This window comes from Vigna unguiculata, chromosome 11 (assembly GCF_037176805.1).
Source record: "Vigna unguiculata cultivar grain cowpea cultivar isolate G323 ecotype 2 chromosome 11, ASM3717680v1, whole genome shotgun sequence".
Classification (NCBI taxonomy): Eukaryota; Viridiplantae; Streptophyta; class Magnoliopsida; order Fabales; family Fabaceae; genus Vigna; species Vigna unguiculata.
The window spans coordinates 45,154,690-45,172,616 of record NC_140802.1 but is presented as its reverse complement, the minus strand read 5'-3'; the positions used below and the strand labels follow the sequence as shown (position 1 = coordinate 45,172,616).

Genomic DNA, 17,927 nt, shown 5'->3' with positions numbered 1-17,927 from the left:
TACAAAAAATAATAAAATAAAATACATGTTACTGGAGTGATGAAATCAATTTCACTATAAATACATAAAGTTAGATAAACCAAAATATATTTTACTATTCAAGTATTATTTTTATTTTAGGAAGGGTATCATTTTTCATTGATATTTAAAAAAATAGAGGACGAAAAAGAGACGTTTACTATAAGACAAAGAAAATAAATTACGAAACATCATATCTCTCATACTTAAATAGAGGACCACTTCTTGAATAAATGATTAATTTAATTTTTTGATTGGATTGAACAAAAAATTGTTTGAATGAAGAGAAAAAAAGAAAAAGAAAAAAAGATGAAAGGTAAATCTTATTAGGACACCCACACCATTTTTTTTTACACTACTATTTGACACTACCAATCATAATTATTTACTTTCTTTTTCTTTTACAAACATAAAAATTAACTTTTGTTAAGACTATTTACCTTTATATAAATTGTCAAATAGTTCTCAAACATTTAACCTTTCTCCATCTTATTATTAACAGATATTGAACAGTAAACTCATAGGATTGGCTATATATAGAGAGAAATTATTTTCTTGTAATTTATATGTCATCAAACAAACCTTTTTCCATCTTTCCTATTCTCATTCTTCTTTTCTTTGAGCACACTATTTATTATTAGAAAAATAAATTTTTAACAATTAAATTTTGACAACTTTCTTTTATAATTTGATGTGTCATTTTTTAAATGGTCTCCCATTTTCTTTTTTCTTATTTTTCTATATTTTAAAACCAATTAAAAAATATCACCTATATAAAAGAAAGTTGTCAAAATTTGATTATCAACCTTGTTGTTATATGAATTTTACATGATAGTCAACCTTATTGTTATGTGAATTTTACATGATAGTCACTGGTTACTAGTTAACATAAAATTGTTTCTTAATTCAATCAAATTTCATATATTATTAAACATGTTCAAAGCAAAATATATTATAAAGTTTTGTAAAGATTTCTCTGGGTCCTAATTTCCACTTTTATTCCAACCATAGCGACCGTTATTTCAAGATAAAAAATAAACCTACTTAAAAAGTCTATGTTAGGACGTTCAGAAACCCAGTTACATTGATATATGTTTATTGGAGTTCAATCGTATTAACATTTAGGATCCAATTCAAAAAATAAAAATAAAATTTGAATTATCGGACGAGACTTGTTTGAATTACAAACTCATTTTGTAACAAACCCGGAAGGAAAACAAAATGCAACATAAAATATTAAATAAACTAAACCCACATCATCACCAGTATAGAAAACTAAATGCCATGATATTCAATTATCTTTTTGTTCTCCCAAACTCACACCACTATTACATGACTCCATCAGAGATCAAAATGACACCACTATTATATGACTCTATCAGAAGTCAAAAGAGGTGATTCAACAAACTGGTTTTTTGGCTTTTTGTTATTTCGTTCCTTTGACTTGTTTAAAGTTTGGTCGGACTGGGAAACAATCTTGGATACTGTAAATCCTGCAACTTCAAAAATATGTGATCTATAGGGTATTAAAGAATTGCGAAGAACAACATCAACTCCTTCATAAGTCCAAACACCTAACCCTGCATCTCCTTTAAGTCCAATGGCAAACCACCCGAGTCCAGCAGCAGCAATGTCTACTGAACTTGACTCCCAACTGTTCCCGCTAACATGGAACTCCGTTCTTACCCAATTCCCCAGTTCTTGTACTCGTTTTTCTCCAATTGGTGGCTGCACAAGGAACAATTCACAATGTGTTATACAAGAATGAAGTGTATTTTTCTTTAAACCTGTTACATATAGGTCTAGGTACATTTTGCTTGGATATAAAACTTCACCTTAAGCATATTATAGCGACTCCATCTAGATCTTACTTAAGTTTATTGGTAATTCTCTGAAAATTGTTCCACTAAATTTATTAAGAGCATTACCAAACCATGTGTGGATTGAAAACAGAAGAGAGAAATGCTATTAAATATCTTGACCAGGTTAATTAAACACGACTAACATATTTCAAGGTCATTTTAAAAGCCACTGACACACCAATTTTGGTTGGGCGAACAGTGATCAAACTAAAAAATATATAATAACAGTCCAAGACAAAAACTAGGGTGAATAATGTCCCAAAACTAAACAATTTAAAAAGAAACATGATACTTCTTCTCTCACATTTTCCCTGGTTTAAAAATATCTCTTTCTCTCTCACTTGACTCACAGCTAACCATCCATATTGTTCATCTTTTATTGCCATGGTTTTCGGCACACTATTGTTACCATATCTGAAATTACTTACTCATATTTTGGTTATATTGATCTTGGCATTGTTTTATAAATTTTGGAATTCAATTGTTTTATAACGCTATCTTTGATCAATGGAAGCAAATTATGCTGAAACAGCTAGTTCGGAAGTTTTTGTGTCTGTTGATAGTTTATTGGTTAATATGTGCACTACATGTATAGGCTTGAAAGATTATCAAAGCTTTTATGGAAAGCATCGAGCGAGATATTGTATTATGGAACTAAATGCTTTAAGGGTTTCGTGGCCAAGGAGAAGAAGCCCTCAAACTTTTCAACTAGATGAAACAACAGAAAATACGTTGAGAAGATACTCTACAATCAGCTATAAGCCTAATGGACAAGGAGTTGCAGAGTAAGTATTCAATAAAATGAGTAAAGATAATACCTGTAACTGTTGGCCAAAATGATATTGGAACAATTTAGAAGCATTTTCTATTTTACCCATATGCAGTGGAAGATAAGGAGAAGCCCACACTGTGACATAAACAGAATCCAGGGATGTGTCTTCTATATCCAATCTCATTAGACCAGCTATGTGAACTGAATGGCCAGCCTACCAAAGCAATAAATTGGCAAAAAAAAAAACGAAATACATCAGGTTTTATCAATAGACAAAAGATAAAAAAAAAAAAACACTTACACACCATAATGCAAGTTAGCGTACTTATATTAACAACAAAAATAAATCCCCATAAATTAATTTCAGTGCACTAACCTTAATTCTGTATGTCCTTGGTTTCAATTCCTTTCCTATATGAACAAGCTTTTGCTCATCCCTCATCAACCTCGATGTAATCTGGTAAGGATGAAGAAGGCCGGGTGTATCAAACAGTTTTGCTTGACTTGGAAGAACACCCTCCACTCTAACAATTCCTAGTGTAGTCCCTGGCACAGGTGCTTCAGTCAGATGTGTAATCTTCCCTCCAGCATACTTCCCTATAGAGTTTATCAAAGTACTCTTCCCTGCATTTTGTGCCCCAACAGCCCACACATTACCCCTAGGTCCAGCCAGATCAACTACATTATCCACAAGATTCTTCAGTCCCCAATCCCTGAGTGCACTCACCATGTGCAAACTAGTAATCTTATTAATCCCACCATCTCTTGCTCTCTGCCTAATCCAATGCTCCAACCTTGTTGGTGACAACGAGCTAGGCAACAAGTCTATCTTTGTCACCACAAGCACAACTCTAGGCACATTCCCTGACTTACCCTGCTTCCATGCAGCAGAATAATCCTCAATTGTCTTAGAAACCAACTTTGCAACCTTCCTTGGAAACGACCCCTCAAAATCCACTACGTCCACAACCATCAGCACCACAGACCGGGTCCCACTTGTTGATGCCAACTTCCTACCCACAGTGTGATCAAAGTCAAAATCAGGTAGCAAGTTTTCCACAGTAGGATCCTTCACCTTCCCATAGTGCCTTAACGAATGACAGCGTGCACAGACCACAGGCTTCTCTGGTTTCTTAATCAAGCCCACATCATCACCATTAAGCTTTTCTGGTTCAATAACAAACCCCTTTTTAACAGAGTTGGAGAACTCAGGCTCTTGTGCAACGGGTTCCAGATTGTTATACAGTCTATAATTGAAGTCCTTCTCTGATGGTTTGATAAAATAACCGGGGTGCTTTGGATTTGAATCTTGCATATGAACCCCACAGCCAGGGCAAACACGAAGAGATTGGGAATTGACATCATCATAATTACCTTCACGGCAGAGGGGTAAATTCTGTTTTGTAGCTGAATCTGCATGATGTGAAGAGCAAAACCTAAACAAATTAACCCACGACTGAGATGAAAATTTTGTGGAGTTCCGGAGACGGGTTTTTGAGTAAGGTATTAAGGTCGAAGAGACATTTGAGTGGAAATGGTTTCTGCATTCACAAAGAAACGATAGATAAAAGAGTGGTTTAATATTTGAAGAGGAGAGTTTTCGCGCTGCTACAATCATTTCTAAATGTTGTTTCTCCAAATAATCTCGCGCGCCAGTTCCAAATGTCTCATCCACTCTTTATAATACTTCACTATTCAGCTGTATCCTTAGAACAAATCAAACATATTAGCTATGTAAAATTAACCACCAGGTTAATGCTAAAAAATTTCAATTGAATGAGGTGCACTGAAAGTGAAACCACCAGTTTCCGGTTAGCAATGAATTTGGAAAAGAAAAATATAGTGTGGTGATGAGAAGAAATGCATTTAATTTAATCAAACAGATGGCGTGCGTGCAACAGAAAAACAAATGCAATTAACTAAACTGTTAATGCATAAACACGAATTGGAAAGAAGGTCCAAGTTCAGGAAAAAGCATCCGCACACCGATTCCTCTCAGCGAAGTTGCCGTAAAAGCCTGCGAAAAAAATCCCATTTATCTCTATAGTTGACATTCTCAACTTCTGTAACATGAGAGGCCAAAGGAGTGTGTTTAAGAGGAAAAACCCTGATTTTAAAAGTCTTGACAGAGAGTTAGAGGTTGGGTTTTTGTCTAATTTTGATATATTAGAAAACGTAAATATATTTTAAAATATATCAAAGTCTTCAAAATTATAACATAGGAATAACTTTAAAAATTCTGTACAAAATTCAAATTTGAATAGGAGAGTAAATTTATTAGAAAGAAAAAAAATATGAAAACAAATAGGTGGGTGCAGAAATAATAAAGATAAATATAGTGAAATTGATAGGAGTTTAGTTAAAAATAAACGCAGAAAGAATAGAAAAGAATAAACTAGTTCATGCATGATCTACCAACTAGTGATTTTAATTCAATCAACTGGTTCATAATTTCAAAACTTTTAAAAACTTATCAATTAATAATTAATTTTATCAACTAAGAATAAACTTGTCAATTATCAGTTGGTGTAGTTTTACTCTTAAATTGTAATACATTCTTAAGAAAATATATTTTAGAATTTTAATAAAGTGTCATTTTTAACTTGCTCAGTTATAGACATTTTACCTTATTAAAGAAGCTGTGATATTCTTTTTAAGCAATTGAAAATTATTCCACCTTCAATTAGCACTACCATTTATTTTACTGACACGCTTTTGCTCTATAAGTATATATAGTGTTTTTTTTTTCAATATCTGTATTATTCCTCTTATTAAGAGGGAACATAAAAATATTATTCTGTTTTTAGATTAAGAAATTTAATAGTGGTTTATTTTTAAATAATTTTAAATACTACGTAATGAAACATGTTAGCATAGGATATCTTTAAAAAATTATAAAAACATGGTTACTTAAAATATTAAAAAAATTACTCAATAAAATAATAATTAAAAATGTGTCTCTCTTCTCTCAATTCTATATATTCTCTCTATATTACTTATCTGGTATGCTTTTCTTTCCCTCTCTACCATCTTCACTCTATCTTCTGTCATTTCTTTTTCTTCTTTACTCTATCTCTCTCATCTCTTTCTTTTTCTTTCTTTTTTTCTTTATCACCTCTCTTTAAATCCTCCATTCTCTATATTTTTCTTCTCTATTAATATTCATATAAAAAATGTCAACATTTACATTTTTAGTCATTAAATGCTTAAAATTATTTTTTGTAAAATATTACAACGTCAACTTTTCATTTTACTTTTATATAGTAAAATTAAAATGTCTTGTTCAAAGTAGAAGTTTTAAATTTAATAAAATTATATTGATTTATCCTAAATATTTAAAAGTGAAAAAAATTAAATACGAACAATGTAAATTTCAAAATCTCATAAATTTTCCGAGTTTCAAATTAAGAAATGTGTTCCTGTTTTAAATATTTTACTTTTTAGAAGAGGTAGTATACATAACACCAGATAAATATTATTCCTCCAACATGGTTTATCTCGCAGAATTTAAATTTGAACTTGATTGTAAATTATACCTAGTATGACACCTTCAATAACAATTCATAAAATATACCTTTTACAACTTGACATAATATATAACTCTTTAAATATACCAATATGAACTATTTAATTATTATCTCACTATTGTTCATTTTTTTTAAATCGTGATATATTCAATTAAGGCAACATGTAATTACAATGTAACAGTAAAATTGTAAAAATACATTCTACAAAAGTATAACTTGCACATCGCAAGTGTTTCTAAACTTTTTTACGTTATTAATTGCAAATACTAAGCACTAAACCTGCAAGATGCTTGTAGTTGGAGAAGGTATATGTGAACTCATAAGGTACAGTGATCTTTGAGAACTTGCCTAGCTAGATCAAGAGCGCCACTTTTTTTGTAGATTAAATGCAAATTGTAAGCTGCCTCTCTGCGAAGGTCGCAGTAACCAGGTTTATGATTTTCGATGACATCTGGATTCTCATTGGGAAGTTTTGGAATAGGATAGTCTTTCTCGCAAATACCAATCACTTTCTCATAATAAATAGCCGCCAGAGTTACAAGGCCAACATGATGATAGGCCCGAGCTATGTTGTACAAGGATTCCTGCAAAGTTTTTCAGTCTCACATATTGAACAAATGAAAACGCAAGAAATTCACGACAACAAATCAACCTTCTGAAGTTCAGTATCTGAATGCCTACATCAGCTGGTTCAATGTTTATTTATATTTTCATTTAAAGGAACTCGATGATGATCAACTGTGCATAGTTTCCCACTGGATAGGAACTTACACCATACGTGCATTGAACTTAGAGGTGATATTTTTCTTTCTTATTATCGCATTTATTATTAATATTTAATAAAACATTTTCTTCTTAATGAGCTAAAAAACTGCATGAAAGGCTCAGCAGACAAACCTGGCTGTTCTCGCAGATTCTCAAGTTATTGTAGAGGAATGTTAAACCTTGTACAAGACATTGATGCTTGTTCTGAAGTCTGAAACCCAATGCCAAGTTGATCAAGGCTGTTCCTGAGAAACATTGATAAAATTAACTAATCAATTACTGCTAGTTCTTGGTTAGGAAAGCGGTACATGCACAGCGTGACATGAAAAGCATACCAACGCAGAGATTAACCAAGGGATTCTCTGGCAATAGTTTGTAAGCTTCGAGGTATTTCCTTGCTGCGTCTTGATGATGGCTAAATATGGTAAACTGATGGCCAGAAATTAGAATAGGAGGCACGCAGTCCACAAACTTTCCTTGCATAACACGTACAAATTTATAATGTCTTGTGTCTCGGTTTTCCAATCTATAAACCAGGAGAGAACAAGTAAACCATGTTTTACAAAGCCAGGTCTTTTTTTATCTTTAAGTCATAAACCTATCACAACAAATTAGAAAGCCTAACCAATTTTCTCGAGAACCCATGGTTCCATGCATTCACAAAATTACCTTGAGATAACCTTGTAGTAGCAATTCCAAGCTGCAACACTGTGTGGATGTTGCTGAACAATGTATTTTACACAATCAAACCCATGTTTAGGATCCGTGGTACTGTATGCCATTTCTGTGGAGAACATAAATTTGTTTTATCAGTAAGATAAGCTTCTTCCCTCCCTAAAGCATTAATTTTCTTTTTCTTTAGAATTGTAATATCGGAAATATGTAAAGCTAAACAAGGGAATGAAACAAACATAAACATTAAACAAGAAGTGGAAGTCTTCAATTTTTATTTTTATTTCTTCGAATGAGAAAAGTTGGAACTCGAAGCAAAGAATAAATCTATAAGCAAAAGCCTGTCTTCAGGACTTACGAGCTCCAAGGGATCGAAGTTCCTCTTTCTTGTCAGTAGACAGAGATGTACCAGCCAATCTTAGAGAGAGATTAATAATCTCCAGTGCTTCCCAATACCTTTGCAAGGATGCTAATGCCTTGCATAACTGTACAATGATATTAACAGGTCAGACATATAACAGAGGAAAGGGGGTGCAACACACAAAAAAGAAAAAATCGAAGCACTAACATCGATTATTAGCTGGTGATGTTCTTCATCTTTGAGAAGATTGCACAAGGGAGGTTCTCTGTTTTCTTGCTAAAAATATCTCATGCAATAAACCCAAAAGGGAATTAAGACATAATCATCAAGACATTTGTTCTAGAATTGAGTAGACAACACCAAACGGATCACCTGAGGTTCCTCATCTGAATCATCACTTAGCCAATCAATTCCGGATGCCAGTGCCTCAGCTTTTCTTTTCTCCTTTTCAATTGCCATCTTCTGCAGCAACTTTTTTGCCCTGGAAGCTTTCAACCTAATTACACAAAACACAATTCTTTTCACTTAGTATCCAAATCAAACAACATGAAAAAAGCATAAACACTAAGACAAATTATTCACCCAAAATATTTTGTAATATCTGCAATGAAGGTAGTACATCCAATACATAGATACATGTATTATATGAGTACCACACAGATATTGCCAAGGGGATGCTATCCTATGGTTTTCCAAATATAGAATAACAACGGAAAGGATAAATTGAAGTAAATGTTTGAAATCATAGTATTATAATATTTGAAAAATGAAAATTTAGATATAATAATACTAATAATACTCTTTCAATTTCACAATATTAGAGTACGTACTGAGCTATTTTGTATATGTACAATTATAGTATATAGTCAGAGCTATTAGCTATTGCTAACAGCTATCTCATGTAACCCTTTCAGTAAAGACGGTTAGCCATCCCTTGTATTGAATTTAGTTAGGTATAAATACTTATGTAAACTTCTCTTTTCAACAAGTTAAAAGAATGACTACTATTTAATTTGTTAAACATAATTTGTGTTTAGCTGAGTTCAATGCATTTTAGGTAGTGATATTTTAACTAGTCTCTTGAAAACAGTAGTAGTTATTTATTATCCTTATAATCATTATTGTTATAAATAGATAACTTGTCTTGACCGGGGTGTACTCAGTCAAGCAAATACCTACAATGAAATCTTTGTTTCACTCTCTTAAAAGAAGCCTTCTATTCTTTTTCATAGTGCTATATATAGGGATAAAATCAGTGATTTCGATCTTGAAGTCCCAACACATGACACTAAGAGTGGCTCAAACAATTATTAAGGTGACGATAACAAAATGGCTTCCCAACATTGTGCAACACCAAACTCCACGAAAAATTAGAGGAAATTGGCAGAAGGGGATATACAGAAAAATGGTCATCAATCAATTAACAACTAAACAGATCAACAACAATCCATCCAAAGAATATATCCCTCAATCACCTTCAAGAGTCAGCACTAACAATTTCTCTAATAAATTTCATACTAAACACAATTATGACAGATCACCCATAATGGTAATGCATCTGATTGAACATGACACAGTCGAGTTAGAAATAACGTATATACAAAACAACACAAACACATACCGATCAGATGCTGCAGCTACTGGCCTGAATCCTCGAAATACATTATCTTTTTCTGGACCATCTAGTATCCTAACCCTTTCGACCAGATCTCTTTTGGTGAGTCGCCTTTTTGATTTACCCTACAGCAATAATGTCTTTTGAAAATTCAAATAAATCTTAAGATCTATTTGAAATAATGTAGTTTATCAACATGTTAACATTCTGAAGCAAGTAGCAGGCATGCCTACATAGGCGTCCAAGAGCATCTACCAAACCAATCTGTATTTGACTGTGTGCCAAAGAGGTGAAAATTTGGCTTCTCTAATATTACCTTCTGTCGAAGAGTTGCAACATACAATGATTCACGAACCAAAGGGAAAATTGTATCCACAAAATCACCAAGTGTCCCTCTATTCCAATAAATGTTGCAGAGTTTCAGTTTTATTCTTATATCAACCCACCATCCATTTGACTTTTCAGGATTAGCTTCACCAGAGTCTGCAAGTTTTTCACATTAAAATCTCCATCCAAGAACTTCAATTGTAGAGAAAGAAAACATGTTCGAAATACCAGAATCATTTGGAGGAGACAACAAGGAAATTGCTTCATCTTCTTTTCCCTCTTCAAGCAGAAGGGAAGCCAGAGTTATCCGTGCATCAACGTCATCTTGTAGTATTTCAAGGGCTGAAACAAAATCTTGTTTAGCAACCAGGGAGTATGAATACTTCACAGCAGAACAATCATCAGGAAGTAACAGCAGAGTGTTGTTTCACTGTCACTGGATCTACATGCACTAGCGTAATAATACAAGCCTAAAATATGCTCTTATAACTGATGTCAACCATGAGGTCTCAGCACCAAGCCAGAACAAGATGTGATACAAAGCATTTTGAATTTGACAGACTTCCCTTTTTCTCCCATTAACAGCATAAAACCATGGTTTCAAAATTTCAAGCAATAATTCAATAGTTTTAATTATAGTATTTAGATAGACAAAAAGAAGATAAAAAAATGTGGAATAAAGGAAAGGAGATAAGATAACCTCAAGAAAAAAAAACAGTGAAAGGATAAAATCAAGAATGAAGCATCTTCAATTTCTATGCAAAACCTGAAACAGAAACTCATTGTGACATCCATGAGCAAATCAGTAGAGCGAAGCTACAAAAAATCCTATTCCAAATCAAATATAGGGTGAAAGACACTCTTAAAGATGTAATTATTTCCAACGAATGCACCAATCTCACAAGACAATTACATAAATTAGTGCCACAAAATTTTAGCATGCTTCTTCCAAAACGAATAAAGCTGAAAACCAACAATAAAATGTTTCTCCATAGTAAAGAAGCACACAAAATATCAAATAAAAAACTACAGAAAGTTCATTCCAAAAAAATGTAACTGTCTTTGAATGAGGAAGCTAATGGGAAAGCTCACAAATCAGATAACTTGAAAAATGTAAATCTGTGTATTGATCTATATGTGAAGAATGCATGCTATTAGATCTTCAGTTATGTTATGCATAAAAAGTTTACTCAAAAGTAAAGCAATCCAAGAATACATTTGAGAACTGCCTTGATTCTATGATGCTAAAGCGAAATCCTACTCCCGCAAGAAAAAAGGATGCTCCCAAACTTAAAGATTTTGACAATCAAAAATCGTTTCAGAAGCTTCATCACTAAAAAGAAATGATCCATAGAATATTTCATTTATATTGAAAAACAAAGGGGAAGTGGTTTTCACAAAGTATCATTAACTAAATACCATTCTCTTTAAAAATAAAACCTTGCCTTTGTAAAAAAAAATAATTGCTTGTGAACTTTCTTTCAAGGACATGTAACATTTAGCAAGTTTCAGATATAGAGGACCCTGCAAGAAAGAATTTCAGTAAGAATATAGAATATCCTGATAACATAGTGATGATAACGAAAGGCATACACTGAAATTATATTTCTAAGCTAGATAAATAGTATCGGGCAACCGAAAAGAGCCAAAGAAAATAGAATAAATTGAAAACAGTAAACAATTACATTTGATAATTGATACAGATGGACAATACAATTCCTCAATTATTTCCTTCCAACTAGCTTCAGAAACGTTGGGCATGAGGAAATGTATTAGAAAAACTCAAGCAGTCAATACTAATACTGATTAGATAGCACAATAATCAGATAATCTTTTATATTTTATAGTGTTCATAATAACTTGTTCTCATTTTTGAAACATGAATTCTCTTTTATAATTTAAAAATTATAGATGTGTTGTCCAATATTTTTAAAATTGGTTGCATTCTTGTGTTCATGTCCATTTTTATCATACCCAGCTCTTGTAATTGTGCCTACTGGATAGGTCAATAAGGATCAAACTCTAGACCACTCAGTCATAGAAGTTCCAATACCATATCATGGAACAAACAACTCCCCTAAAGCTTGAGTTATTATGTAAAGACACAAGAATGGTTATTTCTAACAGAAATATGAACAATAAATTTAAAGATTCCAATATATACATCCCCATAAGATTACAAGACAAAAATAGTCACCTACTAAAGCAAATTACTGGTAAAAAATTAAAATGATAATTGGCATGCATGGGCAGGAGTTTACCATACATTTTCGTTTCCAATATTTCCTTCCAACATCAAATAATAATTCAATGCAGGGTTATAATGTTCAAGACCCATCAATGAATCAGCAACCTCAATAACCAAGTCAACATGCTTGCTTGCATTCTCTGGTTTCAAATCATTGAAGAGAACCTAGTAATCAACTGAAATGTTAAGTAATACATCAAAATGAAAGCAAAGTCAAAAGAAAGATTCATACACTGTCATTACATGTATTATACATTTGCTTGCACTCCAACATTGTACGAAATTAAGCTAATGAGAAACATGGAAAATGTAACTTAAAAATAATGATATATTGTGTTTCAGAAATGCGGTGGGAGAAGAAAGAGAGTAGTACTTGTACACAATTTTAAAGACTGCGAAATTGATCTTTCTTTCCTTAAGAAAAGAAGCCCTTTTATAAGGAAAAAAGATTATATAGAAGATGACCATAAATTTAAGTTTTCTTATTCAGAATTAAAGGAGAGAGGACAAAAATCTACACAAAATAGGAAATCAGCAAAAAAGAGTTACGTGCAAATCTCATTGAAAACCCAAGCTTCACATGGGATATATTACATGGAGGGAAATATTATGGTGGATAGGTAACGATGTGTGTTACACATAAATTGGCTAGGACACAAGAAAGAAAGAGCATACAGAATGAAAGAGATAAAATTAAAGATAACTAAGAAAGTCTAAACTAAATACTCATCCAAAGACACCAAAGAATATCAATTAACCTAACCTAATATATGAGGTTTAAGCAAGATTAAAAGGGGCCATGACCATGATTAAGAAAAACACAGTTAATTCAATTATAAGTAAGCATGAGTCACACCTGAGCCATATCCATTTTTCCAAGATGAGCATGGCAAATTCCAGCCTTAATTTTCAAATTCAATGGTAACTCTTCCCATGCATTTGCAGCTTGGGCATGTTTTATATACTGCAGACCTCTGTCATGCGCCTTAGTTTCCATCAATATGGTACACAGCAGATCAACTACACTCGAATTTGCTCCATCAGGTTGACTCTTAAGATAGTCTTCAAGAATACAAACAGCATGCTCAACTTGACCACATTTTTTGTACAACTGATAGAAAGCAATATAAATTCAGTTCGACATTGAAAGTCAACCAATTAACGTTTAATTGAATAAAAATATTATCAGCTCCTCAACCCTTATACTTTTTGCATGTATATTAAGATAATTTAAAGTTTACCCCTCTCAAACATTATATTTTATACACATCTGCTTACCATTTCAAAGATGTTAGTCAGAGTATATAGATACAGTCCACGCGACATACAAGCAGATGCGATAAATGCATTATAAAGCATCACAAGGCAAACCGTGATTTCCATAGGAAATAATTGTTAACAAAAACAACTAATGTCAAAGGATTATTGACAAAATTGAATGCATGTCCATGCTATCTCAAAGCAAAGACAAACCTTAGCTGCAGTTTTCAGTGGATCAACATTCTCATGACAGAGTTGATGTACTTGCTCATATGTAACAGCAGCTTTTTGATAGTCTCCAAGTTCAACATAAAGCCTTGCAAGAAGACCTCTAAGAGTAACATCTTTGGGATCTGCTGTAATTGCTTTTAAAAGACAATGCCGTGCCTGATCAATATAACCTTGTTCTCTGCATTTGGAAAAGGTTCAGAACTCAATCATCATACTATTTCTTTCAGCATTGTTTAAAAGTAATGCATGCATAAACTAAGTTATATTATAAACAGTAACAAACTACGATGATATATGAAAAGAAAATAGCAGGGTGGTAGGGTGGTATTTTATGAGAGAGTATGAGCCAGTTGTGCACCATATTGTCCATCAACAAATTGAATACATGGGTCATATATTTTAAGGACATCACTAGATGAAATTTTAACCATCATCACAATTATTCCAGAAGAATAACTTCAAAAAAATAACAGAGACAACAAAACTAAGAAGCCATCTCACATGGACCAGGTAAAAATCCTTTTCCAAAGAGATGCATCTTTAGGATTTAAATGAGCGGCAATTAGGTAAAAACTCATTGCTCTTTTATAATCCTGGAGTGAACTACAGACAAGTCCAAGAGTGTGATAAGAATCAGCCAAATTCGGTGCCAACTTAATAACTTCAAGCAGCACAGCTTTAGCCTGCAAAAAAACAACATAGAAAAGGAATGCATAAATATTCTGAAAAAGCCTAAAGCAATGATAAAATCTATAATATAAATCAAGCCTCGACAGATGCAAAAAGCATTAAGAATAAAAAAACTAAACACCCTGATCTTATGCCATCTATCATACTTGAGACAAATAGAAATGGAAAGTGTTAGATCATTTCAATAAACATGAATATAACTTCCAGCTAATGAGTTTCTCCTGGAGGCAACCATATCTATCTGAAAAGCAAGACATACAGTATTAACCCGATCACATATCTCTTTGGTGAATACATTAATTTGATCAACTTGGATTTGCTTAAATCTTACAAAAAGAAAAAAAGAAAACTTCAAGCAAAACAAAGGTTGATTAGGAAAAATGGATCCAAAAAAGGTATGCCAACAAACAAAGACGCGCATAATACCCCAGGTTGCATCAGATGATTATATGCTGAAGGCAAAAAGAGCCTAGACAGAGAGAAATAGTATCATTTATCCTATCTCCTTAGGTACTTAATACAGAAAACCTGTTATATACCAGAAACCAAAACACAGATGCAATAACAAACACCAAAAAAGATGAAATGGGGAACTTCTTGGAATTAAAGGATGAAAACAGAAAATAATGCAATAAGAGGACAGGCCCTCTTATGCCCCAGAGCTAAGCTCCTTTACTGAGAGCAAACGCTTCTATATACCAGAAAAATCCAACCAAATCACCATGTCCCCCAAAACTAGGCTCATTATCCCTTCTATATCTCTCTCTCCGAAACTAACTCTGCCACCTCACCTCAAGCCCCTCCTTTTCCTAATTCCTTTATTTTTTCTGACATAAGCAATCCATTCTTTGGGCTGACTTTGTGCTTCTTGGACCAAGTGCTCCTGTGGCCCATTATTTGTTTCTCCGTTCCCATCAAAACCATCCTAAAACAATAAACTAACAAAGTACAGGGACTTACTTATCTACCTCAATATACTGGATAACTGTGACACTAACTAATACAAAACTCCAGTGACAGAAGCTAAGGACTGTCATGTGACAGAATAATATACCTTGTCATAATGGCCACATGCATAGTGAAGTGTGGCATCACCCAGCATCCGTGTTAGCTTAGGGTCCGTTCTATTTCTTGATCCTTTCCGCCTGCCTCTCTTTTTAGGCTGCATCAGGCAGATAGAGAATACTTAAAAGAGTCATGTCACATTAAAATTTAAAACAGAAGGTAGTCACATAACTTGCAACTGAGTGCTTACATTTTTACATTCTCATCTACATCTGTTCTAGGTTATGGATATTGTATGGATAAGAAATAAATAACCATAAGCATATGAAGAAAACTGTATACACAATTAAACTAGTGATAAGCTATCATGTAGAACAGAAAATTCATGGAAAAAAGAGGGGTAAATTGTCAGAATAAACTAAGCTAACCTGCATAAAAAATGGAAACAGCTTAGAAACAGCAATGAGCAAAAAATGCAACAGGCATTTACCACAGATCTTAAATGTTCTTCCAAAACCATAACACCAAATGTATTCCTCTAATATCCACTCCATTGCTGGAGATCAAAGCTTGTAATCAACCTTTTAATATAAAAGAATTAAAGGAAAGTTATCAATTTCTTTCTGGTGTAGCCTTTGCTTATGAACTGGCAAACTGCTAAAAATGCATAAGGAGACTAACAAAAAATAAAGGAAGGCAATCAACTTCTTTCATGGTAGCCCTTGCTTACGTAGAAAAAATAAATAAAAGAAAAAGAGATAAAATATTCTTCGCAATCTGACACAATGATGAACTACCAATTTATCTTTCAAAGCCTACTTGCCAATAGAGACAACCAGACAAACTGCAAACATAATATATTATGTAGACTAAACTGGCATATGCACTGCATAGCATACCTTTCTTGATCTCTTGCGCACGCCATGATAATTCATTGCTTCCATTATCTCAGCTATCTTTGACCCGGAAATACCACATTCCCTAGCCAACTTAGAAGGTGGCTCTTCACTGCATTTAGTGACACAAAATAGCACAGATCAAACAAGCATCCAAAAAGTAAGTAAGCGCAGAGAGTTATTTATCCTCGTGAAATACATTTAGAATTTGTTCAACCCTTTTAGCACCTGAACACAATCAAGAATCTTCAGTAGCTCATCTCATTGAACAAGGGATTCAAGGATTTTCTGTTTTTTATTTTAATTTTTAACCTCCAATCCTTTTGCTCTAATTTCTTGTATCTACAATATTTTCCTTTGCCATCAACAAAAATAAGTTTCACAACTAACATATTTCAATTTCTATTCAACATGTACGTAATTGTGGCACTCTCGGTTGCACATGCACAGCTCTGAATCAATATATTAACAATACAAAGTTGCACCCACTCCTAGAGAACAGACTAAAGTATAAACAGCACAATTCACAGCAACGACAACAAAAAGCAGAAACTACAAATTCAAAAGTCCGATCACAAATGCAGTTAATACAACAAATAAAGCAATCATTTGGAAATAAATAACAAGTCTATTAAGAAATAATTTAAGCTTAACTCATCTTCATACAACAATATAACTTCACCTTATCTCTCTAGGATATATGTCGATGACTTGGATGGATACCATACATATTAGTCTCTCATACCATCATATTAAGAAGACAATGGCTCGATAATTAACTGAGTAACTGAGGTCTCCCCTATTTATATAAGTGAGGTTTGCTCCTTTTATATATTATAATAATTTGAGCTTATCTTTATAATAGACTCTTGAAGACTCTTATATCATATTAAGGCTCAAATTTCACTACCTAATGGTATCAGAACCTAACAGCGTCGGAATTAATTAGGGCTGAAGAAACCAACGAACCTGTGGCATTGTTCAGTTGCTTTTCGCTTTTTATCAGCGAGAGCTTCCTGTTCAAGACGCTCGAATCGTTCGTAGGGTAGAAGGCCTGAATCGTCATTGTTGTCGACAAAGTCCAAAGGATCCATCCCGTTTTCAAACCTGAAAGTATACTCATCCTCTTCTTCCATGTCATTGTCATCTTCCTCCTGCGCTGCGGCGTGCTCTTCCTCTTCTTCTTCCTCCCCCGTGCCCTCCACGGCGTTGTTTACCTCATCAAAGTCGCTTCCCTCTTTTGCCATCGGATTCAGACGCTGCTTTCAGGCTCTTCCACTCTTACTTTCTTAGTTCGATTATCTGTTCTCAAAAATTCGAAATCACGTTTTAGCCCTATTTATAGCTTCTGATTTTACGGTATCTTTTAGGATGGACCATTTAACATGTGCCCTGCGCGTGACCCATTATCTTTTTACTTGACAAATGTAATTTATACCCCCATCATAATTTATTTATCACTTTACTGTCATTTATTATTACTAATTAACATTTAAACTTTTACAATGCAAAAGAGTAACATATTTTAAAAAAATTATCATACAATACTTCTAATTTATAACTTATGCTATAATTGAAATTTACAATAAATAAATAATTTTAAAAATTTAGCTTTAAAAATTGAAAGAAAAATTATTGATAGGAATATAAACAATATAAGAGCTGTTTAATTTGTTTA

The 17,927-nt window shown here is 33.2% G+C and overlaps 2 protein-coding genes across 5 annotated transcripts; both read right to left on the bottom strand.

Moving 5' to 3' along the window:
• Positions 1-1,288: 1,288 nt before the first annotated feature.
• On the bottom strand, positions 1,289-4,766 carry LOC114169841 (P-loop containing nucleoside triphosphate hydrolases superfamily protein). Of its 3 annotated transcripts, none has more exons than XM_028055168.2 (4): positions 4,639-4,766; positions 3,029-4,351; positions 2,699-2,866; positions 1,289-1,746 (listed from the first exon to the last, which is right to left on the bottom strand). In XM_028055168.2, the coding sequence occupies exons 2-4, from the start codon at positions 4,268-4,270 to the stop codon at positions 1,384-1,386; spliced, it is 1,773 nt and encodes a 590-aa protein (XP_027910969.1). In that variant the 5' UTR covers positions 4,271-4,351; positions 4,639-4,766; the 3' UTR covers positions 1,289-1,383. The 3 variants fall into 3 exon arrangements, with proteins under 3 accessions (XP_027910969.1, XP_085524557.1, XP_027910968.1); XM_085668431.1 differs by having other exon boundaries at positions 4,578-4,753; XM_028055167.2 differs by having other exon boundaries at positions 3,029-4,753.
• A 1,476-nt stretch (positions 4,767-6,242) lies between these two features.
• LOC114169822 (tetratricopeptide repeat (TPR)-containing protein) lies at positions 6,243-17,554 on the bottom strand. 2 transcript variants are annotated; one of them, XM_028055141.2, is made up of 18 exons: positions 17,219-17,554; positions 16,253-16,361; positions 15,403-15,510; positions 14,160-14,341; positions 13,641-13,836; positions 13,024-13,278; positions 12,186-12,332; positions 11,365-11,443; positions 10,148-10,261; positions 9,909-10,075; positions 9,599-9,717; positions 8,350-8,473; positions 8,185-8,253; positions 7,975-8,101; positions 7,614-7,728; positions 7,280-7,470; positions 7,077-7,189; positions 6,243-6,763 (listed from the first exon to the last, which is right to left on the bottom strand). In XM_028055141.2, exons 1-18 carry the CDS (start codon positions 17,494-17,496, stop codon positions 6,497-6,499), a joined length of 2,760 nt encoding a protein of 919 aa, XP_027910942.1. In that variant the 5' UTR covers positions 17,497-17,554; the 3' UTR covers positions 6,243-6,496. The 2 variants fall into 2 exon arrangements, 1 of the variants encoding a protein (XP_027910942.1); XR_003601009.2 differs by having other exon boundaries at positions 6,601-6,763; positions 7,280-7,415.
• Between the last annotated feature and the right edge of the window lie 373 nt (positions 17,555-17,927).

Excerpts from the sequence above, each read along its gene's own strand:
- LOC114169841 (XM_028055168.2), bottom strand. The coding sequence starts at position 4,270 with ATGATTGTAGCAGCGCGAAAACTCTCCTCTTCAAATATTAAACCACTC. Across the intron at positions 2,867-3,028 it reads CAAGGACATACAGAATTAAG|GCTGGCCATTCAGTTCACAT; the intron begins GTTAGTGCACTG and ends TTGCTTTGGTAG. Across the intron at positions 1,747-2,698 it reads ATTTTGGCCAACAGTTACAG|CCACCAATTGGAGAAAAACG; the intron begins GTATTATCTTTA and ends TTCCTTGTGCAG.
- LOC114169822 (XM_028055141.2), bottom strand. The coding sequence starts at position 17,496 with ATGGCAAAAGAGGGAAGCGACTTTGATGAGGTAAACAACGCCGTGGAG. Across the intron at positions 8,254-8,349 it reads ATTCAGATGAGGAACCTCAG|CAAGAAAACAGAGAACCTCC; the intron begins GTGATCCGTTTG and ends AGATATTTTTAG. Across the intron at positions 7,471-7,613 it reads TACTACAAGGTTATCTCAAG|ATTGGAAAACCGAGACACAA; the intron begins GTAATTTTGTGA and ends CCTGGTTTATAG.